The 14,517-nt window shown below is 42.2% G+C and overlaps 1 protein-coding gene across 1 annotated transcript in view; it reads right to left on the reverse strand.

Moving 5' to 3' along the window:
• Positions 1-4,192: 4,192 nt before the first annotated feature.
• The window catches only part of LOC138471872 (dual specificity testis-specific protein kinase 2-like), a 516,102-nt gene continuing 505,777 nt past the window's right edge, over positions 4,193-14,517 (reverse strand). The window contains exon 9 of the mRNA XM_069609731.1: positions 4,193-4,823. Coding sequence (XP_069465832.1) covers positions 4,719-4,823 — 105 coding nt within the window. The 3' untranslated portion in view covers positions 4,193-4,718. The remainder of the gene's footprint in view (positions 4,824-14,517) is intronic.

Genomic DNA, 14,517 nt, shown 5'->3' on the forward strand with positions numbered 1-14,517 from the left:
CAGAGTCTAAGCGCTATAATGGAACCTTTCACCATCACTCAATTTGAGACCAAGCTGGCCCCATGAGGCCCAGCAGCCACAAGTAGCTTTTGCAACCTCCAATAGCCAGGCTTTCTCCTTCCATCTGGGCTACTAGCCAACATTGACGGATAGCCGTTTATACCGTGTCAAAGTGAAAAGAAGTATGCCAAGTCTGAACAAGAACACACATTGCCCATGAATGCCAACCCCTGCTGAAGGGACCAAAAACCTCTCTCACTAATGAGATACAGTGCTTTAAATGGAAACACATGTAATCAGTGTTCGAGGTTTGAACCTACTGCACTGGGGATGTGTTTTAACCCCTTAAGTGCCAGGCTTGTATGCCAGTCTTTGCAAAAAGGACGAGCTTACTCGCCCTTGGCACTTAGAGGTTTTACAAAGAAAGAGTGAAAAGTTTCTTTTCAAATCAAATCTGGCTCAAAACCTCAGGATGGAATGCATTTGACACAAAAACGACAGTTTGGGGTGCTCCCTCCTCCCACCCATATTACCAACTGGAGAGAAAATATTGTACTTTTAAACATGTTGCCATATTATCTGAAAATAAAACACATTTTGTATACATTTTTCTGAGGAGGCAAACCTGCACTCTGAAGCCGTACCCATTGCCTGGTGATGCTCCATAGTTTCACCAACCTTTCCTAACGAGTTGTGTGTTCCCTGGTGGCCTCATGCCAGAGGCCCACAAAATAGCTGTAGAGCTCGTCTGCATATGTAGTAGATGAACGAGCATAAGAGCAAATACAATGTATATGCATGGTTACACATATCTGCATTCTACCAGTAAGTCAACAAATTAATTTTATGCAACAGCCTTCCAAGTATCAGATATCTGAATTTTCTTTGATAGGGAAATGTAGAGGGAAACAGATACAATAATAATAAATAGGTGATTTGTATAGCATTTTTTGACAAAGCACTGTACATAGAGCATTTTAATATGCAATTATTAAACAACCGAACTTGGTACTCATTCAATGACCCAGGAAGAAAGGCTGAGTTGGCCTTGCCCAGATTTGAACCTGAAAACTGCAGAGCACACAAAGATCTGTGCAGTGAGCACTTAACTCACTGTGCCATTTTACTGATGTGCCTATCAATATGCAACTTCCTAATCCTCCATGTGACAAGGCACCCTTTACCTTGCAATGCCTGGGATTGACCTCCTTCTGACTCTCTTCTAGTAAATACCTACTCAGCTTTCTTTCAGTTGTATCCTAGCCCTCATTGATAACATCCAAAGCTACTAGCAACGTCCATCATTCAACTCACACCACCAAGCTACAGCCCTATCATTCCTCCCGCATCTAAAACAGAGTCAAACCAATACTCTCTTACTTCGCAAACAATGCAAGTTCTGTGCCAGAGATCACTCCCACTCACTTCAAACTCTGGCAATGAATGAACCTCCTGAAACAAGTTAAATATAACCACTCAGAGGTAGATTGTAAAGCAACCAGCACAGACTCTCAATGTAATAGAGTAAATAGGGCATTGCTCCTAAATTGCAAAGTGTTAAATCCTGAGGATGTAGACTGTATCCCCTGCTTCCCAAACTGGGCAAATTATTTTTCTCCATAGCATCTGGGGTCACAGGTCTGACAACATATAGAGCACCTAGAAAATACTATTGGTTTCTGTCATAGAGCTCCCGACAGAAACAGTGATTTGGATCCACATTGATAAATGTTTGGATACTTACAACCGGATTGCTCTTGGCAACATCTACATCTCTCCTTTTAAGAAGACTACATGGTCCTCTTTTCTTTGAATAAACAGGAAATGAAAAAAGTCCTCATTGCATGCTGCTTGGACAGCTGAGCACCATTTACAAACACTACCCTAAGCTACAGTCATCATTTGTGACCACAACTAGACTGAAAACGTGCCTAAAATATTGTGACTCAACAGCGATCATCCTTAAACTAGATAGTCGGATGCTTTGTCTTGGCACCACAATACCATGTTGTACACTTTTAACACCTAAATATCTTATGGAAAAAGAAGTGCAACAGAAACCCACAAATCTTCCAGCATTTAATCTCTCCTCAATTGGCTTTGAAAACACGAATAAGCTCCCACCAACATCGGTCACTGGAATCGAGCAATCTGCACCTTGGTCTGCAAGTACAAATAAGTCTTAACTAGACCTTCAGCTAGAAACAAATCATTCACTAGTCATCACTTAGTTGAAACAAGACAAGACAGAATGACAAGACACTTGGGACTGGACATGGACAAACAGAAACACAATAAAAACGTAATTATAACAAACAAAGCATTAAACAACTATACTGGCAACTACTTTCTAAACCCACTTAGGCTCAGCCTTGCCTACAAACCTTGCCTCTAAAATAAACATTTTAAAAAAAAAAATCAACCTATTTAAATTAGAATATGTGGCATGAAAAAGTGATGTACGTCAAAGGACACATGCATAACCTACTCAATAGAAGAAAGTTCAACACAATGAGACAGAAGTTAGACTATACTACAACAAAACACAGCTGCCACAAAGGACCCATCAATCCGTATTGACTTGTTTTGATCCCATAGGGATACTGGATGAAGTTTTCTGGATGATTTCTTCTTTCGAGAATTTCAACTTCAATTGCCTTTTTTGGGGAGTAACCAGCCTGCACTCCAATCTACTTCCACTTTAAATCCCCAAAACATCTTTATCTACCCCCCAATGCCCTCTGCTTGATTTCCCCCAATAGCTGTCGTGCTCATGATCTGGCTGTATTTTACCAAAAATCATCAGGATCTTAGACATCGTCATTTGTAACATCATCCTAGCAGGTAAACAGTCAGTGAACCAATAGCACCCACTGAAAGCAGGTTTGACCAGTTCCAGAGTGGGTACAATAGCCTGTTATGTGAATATGTCTGTGAAAAACCTCTGCTATCCCTCCCCTACAATAGTCCAGCACAATTTGAATGTGTGTCTATTTCACCCTTATATAAGAAAAAATCATCCTAAAGTCACAATAATCTGTATTTTATCCCCATATCAACATAGACGGTGGCGACTACATGGCGCTAAACCCTCCTAAACCAGTCCACGGAAGTCAAATTCAGCAATCTGGTATGAATTATCACAAGGTCTTAAGCATCCAGGGACTGCCTTGGTTAACACCATTGCTTAAACATTCACACTGCAGATTAGCCTCAAGAGCTGGCCAACCCTCTAGCCATTGTGCCCCTCAAGATACTACCCTTTGAAGATATACAAGTGCTTACTAATCAACCCCCTCATAGTCCGGGTTATATGTCTTATTTCTACAATGAGAAGACCCAACAACAATGGCATTGCTGGTGACCATTAGATTAATGGACTACCCTTCTGGAGGGCATAGACAAAAAACACAATTAAAATTGAAAAAAAATGGCTCTACGAAGGAAGAACAATACATTCTAGTTCTATACATCACTTCCCAAACTAAAGGAAAAACGAAAGTTTCAAAAACGATATCCTCACACTCACCCCACTAATTGGTGCTGCAATCGGTTCAGGATTTCTATGTACAGATTACTGAAGATCTACATCAGACAAAGAATGGCAGGCACATGTTAAACTCTACAAATATAGGTAAATACCTTTTTTTTAAAAAAAAAACAAAAGTCACACACTTTGAAAACAAAAGCAAGACCGGTAATGGACCTAGAAACTAGACAAAGCATAGCTCCACCATAAAAGTACTGCACTGGCTCATGATCCCAAAACCAATGCAAACCATGTACAGTGCTGCACCAAAAGAAGTTTCCCACAGTACATAGCACAAGCACTCTGACTCAAACCAGAAACAAGTCATGGAGCCCCTACTCAGAAATGTTCAATTAAGACAAATCTGTTCACGGGCTATGTCTCACCCCTCAAAAGTGCATCTCCAAGAACAACCACACCACCTACCTACGCGTAGATGCCCATAAACATTACTGTAGTTTACGCACAACATAAAAGAGTATCACACGTTGCAAGACCAAGATGATAATGGAATCTCAAATATGTTCTTATAACATTTCCTGCCTTGAAAAAACACCCATTATGAAACCTAAAAGAATGAAGTCAACCGCCATTGCTCTGCTTGGAAGTCAGTGGCTTTTTTTAAACTACATTTCTTTGTATAAAAAAAACAACAATTTCAAACATGGTTCAGTTATCTATTTAATTCCATAGAAATTGAAAGACTTGACTCTTGGGTTTTTGAGGTGGCAATCTCAGTCCTGGAAGAGATTCTGAGCTCATTTTCTCTCTGGTGTAAAGCACGTGCCAACTCAAACTAGTTCTTTTGTGGCCAGAGATTGCCAGAAAGGAAGGCTCATTTTGATGAACTTCTAGAAATGGAGATGGGGCAGTACAACCAAGTACCAGCCACCAAAGCTCGGTCATCCATGCCGGAAATTCCAAATACCTCAAGGATTTGCTCATTCCAGCTCCGGGACACAGCCACCACTTCTGCGGCTTCTTAGTTAAGTTGGTTAAAATATAAGAAAAAATATTTGCTAGCAAAAATGTTTTTACTATGCCCTCCTGGCAAGGAACTGAAGCATCAAAAATATAGTTTAATAAATATTGGCTCAATGCCACAGAGTTACATTTTTTCAGTTCATCTGTACAAATTTACAGGCTCCTTCTGATCAGCGGATTTTGGGTAAATTGCTCTCCCATGAAATCATCCTGAGGTTAAGTTGTCCGTCGGGTGAGACTCTAGACTCTCAGCAAGATCTTCCAGGTCATCCAGCAACTCTAAAAAGGACGGCCTCTTGAATGCGTCCAGCTAGAAGGCACAGAAAGAGAGGACGACAAAAAGTTAGGTTCTTTTTTAATATGGTTTGGTATAACAGATCAGCATTCTCTTTACAGTTCATAGTGCATGTTTGTTTGTACTTGTTTATATATAGAGTGCAAACGGATAAGTGGGTGAACTAAGCTCTGTGAAAGAATAGGAAAAACGAATAAAATTGCAGCACGGGTGCAGGAAAATTATTCAAGATCATGGACATACCAATGTTTAGGGACAGTGGGCCTCTTGACAAGTTTGGCGTTAATTCAGTGGTAAATCTATCAAACTGCTGCCAATATTGTTCACTGTTACTGTGACAAATCAACTTCTGTGGCACCAGTGGTCCAGGGATGACTATCGGTTTCTAAACCATCAATCAGCCCCACACCTCTAGTACACTAGAAGGGATCCGAACAGATTGGAAACACAAGTAAATTATAAACCTCCTTGTCCAATTTTGGTAACGTGGACGGAACGGCAGGCTCATCTCTGCAAGGCCATGGATCCTTGGTTAGTTGCAACACAGCGAAAATACAATTATTAGCCAATGACAAAAGGGACTGTCCAGTCAAGGTTGTATAAAAATATCTACTTTATTATTATCACAACAGACAGTTTAAGCAACGCTACAAAATACAACCTACCCTGTAAAGGAATACAGAGGACAGAGTTTCAAGAAGGAAAGGGGATGGACTCTGGATACTGACAAGAGGGTAGTCGGTAGTAATGAATCCCAATGTCTATATGGATACTTGGTTTCAGCCCAAAGGGAGCAATGAGTCACACAATTTAGCTCGGGGCCTTCGCAGAAGAACCGGCAGGACAGAACCACAATGTACCTTGTTCTTGTAGAAGTTCTTGGTGCTCCACAGCATCGAGTCAGTTTGAGGGCACTTTGCAGCTTCTGCGATAGAGCTCAAGACAGGAGACAGCTGTGGCAGCAGGCAGTTTGGCGAGCAAGGCTGGACGGACCACTGCAGGCTGGCCTATACAGCGGCTCGGGGGCAGGAATCATTGTCTCGGTGCTAGTTGGTGGATCTGAAGCACTGGTCGAGGCATCTCGGACAGCGTAAGGGACTGCAGCATGACAACAGTCAGCTTTGCAGTCGGTTGCAGCTCAAGGGGCTCGACTGCCTCGAAAATGACCTTAAAAGTGGACGCTGCTTGATGCTTGTCAGCGCACTCATCCGAGTTTCTTTGCTGGGCTTGTGTCATCCTTTAAGGCGGACAGCCCAAAGCTGAGGAGAGTGTTGCAGGCAATGGCCTTATCCTTCTTGCGGTTCAGAGACTCTCTGGCACTTCCCACCTTGGAAGCTTGCTCGCAGAGCCTAGCATAGCATAGCACTCTGTGTGCTTGCTGGGTACCGGTTCTGGAGCTGCTAGAGGGTTCTCTGGATTCAGCATCTCCTTCTGTTCCCTGGGAGATGTTTAGAGGAGGGATCTTGCTTCCCTCATGAAAATCCTAGCCTTCCTTCACTGGCGGAAGCTGTAAAGCAGACTGTACCTTCAGCCAAGGTCCAAAATGAGTTCTTCTTGTTACTCTTTGAAAAGTCTTCAGATCTGCCAACAGAGGCGTTCAACCTTATTTTAAAGCCAAATGGGCCACAGTGAGTGGTGCTGGCCTAGCCTACCTTGATGAACCAATCCTGGGTTCACACCAAAAATCTTCTGTTATGCGTGAGGTCATAACCAGAGTGCTTTGCAAAAGGAAAGCTAAGGGGTGACAAAGTCCCACCCATCTTCCTGTCTGTTGTGGATCAAAGGGTCTCTCTGGTTAATTGAGCTCTCTGTGACTCCTGATCAAAGTGCAGGTCTCTCGAAGTTTGTGGCAAGAACAGACTTTTGGTCTCCATCAGATCACATATTTCTTCCCTCTGAAAGGGGGTCGCCATGCACGGGTTGCCTACTGTAAACAGTTGTCCCAGACATGTCATTCACTGCCCTTCATACAGAAAAGTGGGAGCTAGCTTCAAGTTGACACATTGCATATCGAAGAGGTGTTGGTTTCCTGTCCCCTTTTGTCAGTTCTGTGATCAGGCTTCCCAGAGGCCTGTTTCAATTAACCTTCATCAGTATGCCCTGCCACCAGCTGATCTTTTAACAATAGACAGGTCGGATCCATGGAGCCTTTGATATTTAATTAGGCTAGCCATGACAGAAGGAAGGTGTTGCCTTCCCCCTTGCTAAGAAGCTTTCATGCACCTGGGCCGGTCACATTCCAGCTGAACATGACAGGTGGACTGCACCTCTAGGCTGTGTCCACCCAGGGTACACGTGACTATGTGTTTGTTGTGCAGTGAGCATAGGAAAATGTGTGCGGTTTAGCCCCACACATTTTCTGAGGTTGATCTCCCATCATTCAATTTCTTTAAAAAATATTTTAAAAGCCCAGGCGAGTGCACACCCGCCATGTGGATGGTCGAATTCCACAGTTACCGCAACTGGGTCCTATGGGTTTGTCATGAGATCACCAGTGATGAAACTGGCATTTAAATCCATAGGACTCCATGAGTATTGCAGCAGAATTACTGTGAGCAGTCATTCTGCTGATTTTATTTTTTTTAACCTTAAAGTCGATGCTGGATGTAAATCCCCTACTTCAACAGCAAGCTCTGAATTCGGCGGTGCAGTAAAAATGCCATTAATTCCATTTTCACAACAACAACAACAAAAGTGGCGGTCACAGAATTACACCTTTTTTTACTCGCTGCCAAACTTGTAATCAGGTCCAATGTATGGTGGTGTGCATTGAAAAGCGTAAATAGTCAGTGATTGTGCCAAAGTGGTGCAATATGGACATTGGGCCTCATTCCAAGTTGACTGGTGCGGTATTAACGTGCTGGTAATACTGTTTATCGGCACGTTACTGCACCAGCCAACTCCGAGTTTGCTGCTAAGGGGCCTGATTTTCCTCCAGCTAAGAGCTGTAGGTAAGTCAGGCCCCCTATTGGCAAAAAGTGCCTGTATTACCAGCAAATCCCATCCATGGAGTCCTACGGGACTCAATGGAATGGGGATTTATAGCCCTTAACTTGGTCTGGCAGAATTGTTTGGTAAGTTAAAAGTTAAAGGATATTTGTACTGCGCACTATCACCACCGGAGTGGTCCCCTGGCGCTCTGGCAGATCTGAAACGAAAGGGGGTAGGTTAGGTTAGGCGTGTTAGTAGGACAAGTTTGGAGAAGAGCAAGGGCGCTGTGAAGTACTATTGGCAGCTTCAGTTCAGTTAACACCGTTCGCAGAGCATACTGGTGTGGTATTCGGTGCTGAGTCCGTCATGTGCTGTTGTGTGGGAGTCTGTGTGGTGTATTTGTTGTTGCGGTGTGGTGAAGTACGTGCGGGTTGCTGCTGTTTTAAGAGATGTGGTTGTGTTTGGGTAGAGTGTCGGTAACAGTAATACCGTTGGGTAGTATCCCGCCGGATTTACCAGTGGGATGCCACCAAACATGTAATGAGGCTCATTGTATTGAACGGTCTCTGAAAGAGCGAAAATTGAGGATGATGTGATTAGGTAATGATTAACAATGGAATAGGACAACACATTTCAGTGTGCATGGAAGCGTGTGGGTATACACTTCAAAGTAGTACTAGCCACACAAGAGGGGTGAAATTACCATTAGCACCCAGGTGGTGGGGTGGGGTGGGGTGGGCAGCCAATCGAATTTCACAGAACGTGGGTTGAAATCTCTGATCTCAGCCCGCATTCGACAGAACCCGCAGACAGCCTACTAACCACGGGCCGCCATTTGCTTATTTATTTTTTTAAACATAAACCTCCCTGGCTCCCTCCACTTATCTTTTGGTGGCAGTGGCACTGGGCACTGCCCACAACTGCTTGCTGCCGTTCTGAGCGCTCCAATTGGCCACCATGAAAAGGGAAGAGGGGCTCCATACAGAGCCCCACCTTTCCATTCCATGGCAGCCATCTTGGGAAAGGATTTTCATTAATTCAACGGGACACGCAAAGTGTCCCGTTGAACGAAGGAAAACATTTTTTTAGCACCCCCGGTTGCCACTTTGGGATCTTGGAGTGCTAATGACCTTAACACCCGATCGGGTGTTAACACCACATTAAACTGCAAATAGCCGTGCAGGTGGATGATTCACTGGTAGGTTAAAACAAGATGGCAGTGATCTCCACAGAATACATGAAGCTATGTCCAAAAAGAAAAAGCCTATCACATATTTAGTTTAACTTCAGAGAAAGAAGACCTAACAAGAACAATATATAAAACAGGGACATTGCAATGTAGAGCGAGGCAGTAGCAACCACTACATAGACGTGATATAAATAAAAATCATTGAGGCCTACCCGTTGGGCATTCAGAGTGTATTATCTTTTATGACCCCGGCAGGACTAAGTCACAAACTGCATTCCTACAATAGGTGCTCATTGAAAAATGATTAAAGGGAATGGAAGTTGTACTTTAATAAAGCATACGTTACGATAAGCTTCTAATCCATTGAACGGCTAGCATGGTTGCTCAAACAAGTCCTATTTACTAGATGTTAGAGGAATACTGTAGCTTTGAGCAGTGGCGTATTTAGGCTTTTTGCTGCCCTAGGCCCAAATAACTGCATGCACCTTCCCCAACTTTACTCCACCTTTGTCAGACTCTGCACCGTCAAGGGGTAATGTCACACGGAACAACTGGAGACCAAATATATGAATTAGGGACTCGCACAAGCAGAAGAGAGTGCGCTAGGTCAGGAATTATAACGATCAATTCATTTCATGAACATGACTCATTTATTCAAAAATGTATGCTAAAACATGGTATCGCTAAAATCAATCCAGGTTTCTTTCATTATAATAAAAGTTAATCTAAAGTGCAAATGATCTTTTTACTAAAGTGCTGAGTATCTCACTAAAGTGCTAGTTGTCAAATCATTTAAGTGCTAGATGTCTCGCTAAAGTGCTGAGTGTCTCGCTAAAGTGCCGAGTGTCTCGCTAAAGTGCTAGTTGTCAAATCATTAAAGTGCTAGATGTCTCGCTAAAGTGCTGAGTGTCTCGCTAAAGTGCTAGTTGTCGTATCACTAAATGGTGCTAGATGTCAACTAAAGGTATCCAAGAACAGAGAGATAAATAATAATCCTCTAATAAACGGATATCTCTTAATAGTAGTTTCAACGACTAATTCATCTAGTTTTAACTTACAAACTGATGATCGTCTTCCTCAGGACAGAAATATGCATTTAAGACAAATATACATTACAAATTTTAAATACATTTACAAAAAACATGTTGAACTGTTGTGGACCGATTGGTTATTTCTTTCACTCCTTTTATCACAATCCCAAAGTCAGGGCCTACAACATGTTCCTTGTTTCTTCTAAAATTAAGGTGGAGGGAATCACTTCACCCTCCAGCCAAAACAGATAAGATAGGGGATAATTTTCGTATCATGCACAATTTTCTTTACATGTGGCATTTAGGAAACTGACATATGACAGTGAATTTTTGGTGATGAATGGATGACTGCATTATCCCCGCTGCTTGGAAAAAAATCTGTAGTGGGATAGTCGATTCTGGAATACCCGCAATTAAGGCTCAAGAGATCTGATCTGTTTTGGCTGGAGGATGAAGTGATTCCCTCTGCCTTCGTTTTAGAAGAAACAAGGAACATGTTGTATGCCCGGATTGTGCCAAAAGGAGTGAAAGAAATAAGAACCAATCAGTGCACAACAGTTCAACATGTTTTTTCTAAATGTATTTTTTCTTTTTATTGTATATTTGTCTTAAATGCATCTTACGACTAATTGTCTACTTTTGGTTGAGTCTGAAAACAATCTTTTAGAGGAAGGGATAAGAACACTAGCTATCTTCCAACTGATAGCAAGTGAGAGAAGGTTGAAATGAGGAATTTTGGTTTCAACGTTAACATCTGGTTTCTCGCACAAATTGCCTAGTGTCACTCTATGAGAAGCATCTAGACTGGTCTGTAATATTGTTGCAACTACATTTCTACATCTGGTCTTGTCAAATGGTAAAGTTTACAAATGAAATATATGCATGTGCTACAGAAACATCTTATAAAAAAGTTCAATAAAAAGAACTCAACCCCATTCTCATGGTTACAGCTCTGGTGTTATCAGGGAGCAAACTGGAAATAAGACAAGTTACCTGCTGCAGCCGATGTACCTCCAATCTCTCTGGCTGGGACGCCATTAAAATATGGCAACATCACAAGTGAAATTTGTAAACTCTGCCTGTGCATTGTGATGAATCAGAGAGGATTCCCCAGGAAAACCTGGCCTGGGACCCTTCACATGTGGCCAGGGAAAGGCATATGCTTCCAGATCTTGGGGTGGTGTTCTGCGGCAGATCACAGGAGTGGGGGAGGCCAAGGAGGACTGGAAAACCTCGCCTTTATACATTTTCCCAGAGACCCTACCATCCTAGTGGCTTATTGTAAAATTGAAACTGTGGAACAAGGTGATCTGAACATTGGGGACTTCAAGTCCCACAATTGCCAAAGTACTCTGATGAAGAAGAGGGATGCAGAGGCACAAGACTGCAAGTTGCAGCTTAATGGTGTTAATGACTGGGAGGCATTAAAGGCCCCCTCAGGTGCAGGCCATAGAGAGCAGAGGTCGGTGGTGGAGCGGTTGCTGTAACTCCACATTGCAGTTGAAGCTGAAGGACCATAGAGACACCAGAGCTGCCTCATTTGCTGAACGGATGCCAGTTCTGAGAGCGTCTCTACCTTCAGAGACCTTGATTGCAGAGGTTGCGCAGCAGGAAGTGTTACTTTTAAAAGCTTTCACACCGAGGGCCGAAGCTGCAGAGGTCGTGTGGCGTAAAGTGTGAAGTTTAGAAGTCTTCTCCACAATACGGTGGGCTCTGGTGGTAGAGGAGCGAGCAGACGTGCACGCCTTACCCGGTAAGTTCACTGGTGTATTGCGACTCCCGGAGCGCTCCGTGATTTCCTGTTGGCCAGGGGCAGGTATTTTGAATACCAAACTGATGTAAAAAGAGTAAAGTTGCAGACCCAAAAGAGTTTTGAATGCCAAACTGATATAAAGCAGAACAGTAATTTTGAATACCAAGCTGATAAGAAGTGGAAGAATGGCAACTTAAGAACTAGGCGAACATTGTGTTTTTGGAGGTCAGAATTATTGGCAAAGACAAAGGAAGGCAATAGCAAATCAAGGTAAAAAGAACCAATATTGCCAAAGCAAAAAAAGGCAATTAAGAAGCTAATTGTTTTTAGACCCTATTGTCGGGGGGAGAAAGAAGCAATAGGGGGAATTGACCTAAACAAGCACTGCCTAAGCCAAAGAAGAGCAAGAGTTGGAGAAATCCATTATCAGCAGTTTGTTAATGCAGGAGTGGGAAAACAAGAGCAACGGGAAACCTGCCCTTCTGAAAGAAGCTATTCAGGAGGAGAGGAGCATAACCTGCACTGCATGCGACAAGCACAAGTCTGGAACAACCAGCGCCAATGTGTCTCATGTTTTCCCTGAAGACTTAGTCAAAACTGATGTTGTGGAATGTCAAAAGACTTTTATAAGTTATGTGAAGCAGAACTATACCACAGAAGTACTTGTAGTAGTGTTCATAGTTTCATTAGTCCTGGCAGGCGAGTACACCTGGGCAAGAGACTTTTTAGTTGGAGACCTGGCAGGGGAGTGGACCAGGTGAAAAGTCGTAATGTACTGTAGTGTGGGTAAAACGCTGAAGAAGTGACAAGGTCACCAAAGCACATTTTGAGTTGTTGTAGAATTATCCTGACAAATCAATATTGCTGATGCAAGTATATTGCGAACTGTTGAAGAATCATCTTGACAGAAGTAATTTTGTTGAAGAACTGTGGAAGCATACATACTTTTCAGAGAAACAGTTGTGTAGCACTCTCTGCTACAATTGGAGAGACCAAAGACTTGTTGAATATTTTGAACTGTTGGTCAAGTCCAAGTGAGACTTGCTGGAGCAAGCGAAAAATGTATTGGAAATGTGTTGCAAGACAGGATTTCCTCATACTATTGAAATGTTCATTGAAATCTTATTTGAATCTGGGAAGGAGAAATCACCCAGGTTACAAGTAGAAACAGTTACCTGGTTCTGAAAATAAGTGTTATTTATGTTATATCTGAGTTACCATATTTCACCTTGTTGAGTTTGTTGTATGTACAAGTGTGAGAGACAGAAACCTTTTGTTAGAGTGTTTCCTTTAGTTGGTTTTGATAGGCAGGGACATCTTCGTCTTGGTAGGGATAGTGAGCTGTTCATCAAACCCTTTTGAGTTAATAAAATGGCATCTTATGAAAAATCTTGACAAAGTTGTCCATCTCACATTTCTGAACCCCCCACAGCATAAACACCTCAGTATAATAAAGACAGTTGGGGAAGGTTCTTGAAAGCTTTGGCTGTGCATTCTCACGGTGGAGTAATGGATAAGGGCGACCATGAACATTCATGTGTGGCAAACAACAGGAATCCTCATAGCTGCACAAATCAGGCACCTTTAATAACAATGAAGTGGTACATACAGTTTGTATCATTGCTGTTTGGTCAATTGTTCAACATACCCAACACTCCAAGATTAGAATTGAGAAATGGATCAGGCGTCCCAGCACTATATTACCTTTGTGGGTTTGGTTTAGTCTATGGGTCCTGCCAGCTTGCATTTAAGGTCATTTATAATGTTTAACTCCGTAGAGTGATTGGTCTGCACAATACATAGGAACAAAATAATACATTTTGAGAGGTGTGGGTATAGATATAGATGTCTTGCTGTCGTTTGGAGTACTGTTTCACAGTAAAAGTCCTAACTTGTATTTAAAATATAATTAATGAAAAGATTACTAATAATCATCACAAATATGCATTGTGTGACATGCTTTGCAGTTCGTTCTCCTGGTGGTAATGAGCATGAAGCAGAATGTCATCAAAGACACATGATAAACATGGATAGCCGTGATAATTTTGGAGGGGGGGGGGTAAAACGAATTGAGAAATTACCTAGTTTTTGGGACCGAAAAGCAAAAATTATTTTGCTTTTTCAATTTTTTTTTTATAATGCGGGGGAGCCCCCTGCACTCCCACTCACCCCCTACCCTAACTTATACCCTTACACCGCCCATACCTATTTACCACCATACATACTAAAATACCTACTATTTTCGGTCAAATAAATGTGGTCATTTCTCATTCATTCTTTTTGTATTAGGTTATTTGTACGGATTTGGATAAACACATCATGGATGCCATTTGCTGCTTAGCACTGAGCAGCTTTTTTAAAGATGGCTGAACGGCTATCTTTATGGACACCTTTACAGCTGTGAAACAGTGTGTACCATTGGCGCACAGTTTTTGTTCTCACCCTTCTATTGCTTTGGGTATCCTTTCACAGGTTTCTTGATGTACTTGCTCATTCAAATTTACTTTTTGCCATTTTAACTTCTCTATGATCTATTTCATGCTTGCACCTTTTGGGCCGCCATAGACCTCTGAAATGTGGGGCCGGGGAGGGAAATTAGTTCTTGCTTCTGAACATCATTTTAGTGCCACCCTTGGGAACTCTGTGCTTGACTTAAGCATAGCCATGCCTTTAATATTGTAAAATGATGCATCATTTTTATCCTTTACTTTTATGAAGGGTAAACACTAATTTTTGGATGTGGTTTAAAACATTCATGTTGTGTATTTGAATATAAAAGCAATTCCTTAACACAGTGTATGTGTG

This window comes from Ambystoma mexicanum, chromosome 8, assembly GCF_040938575.1.
Source record: "Ambystoma mexicanum isolate Mex_15411 chromosome 8, UKY_AmexF1_1, whole genome shotgun sequence".
Taxonomy (NCBI): domain Eukaryota; kingdom Metazoa; phylum Chordata; class Amphibia; order Caudata; family Ambystomatidae; genus Ambystoma; species Ambystoma mexicanum.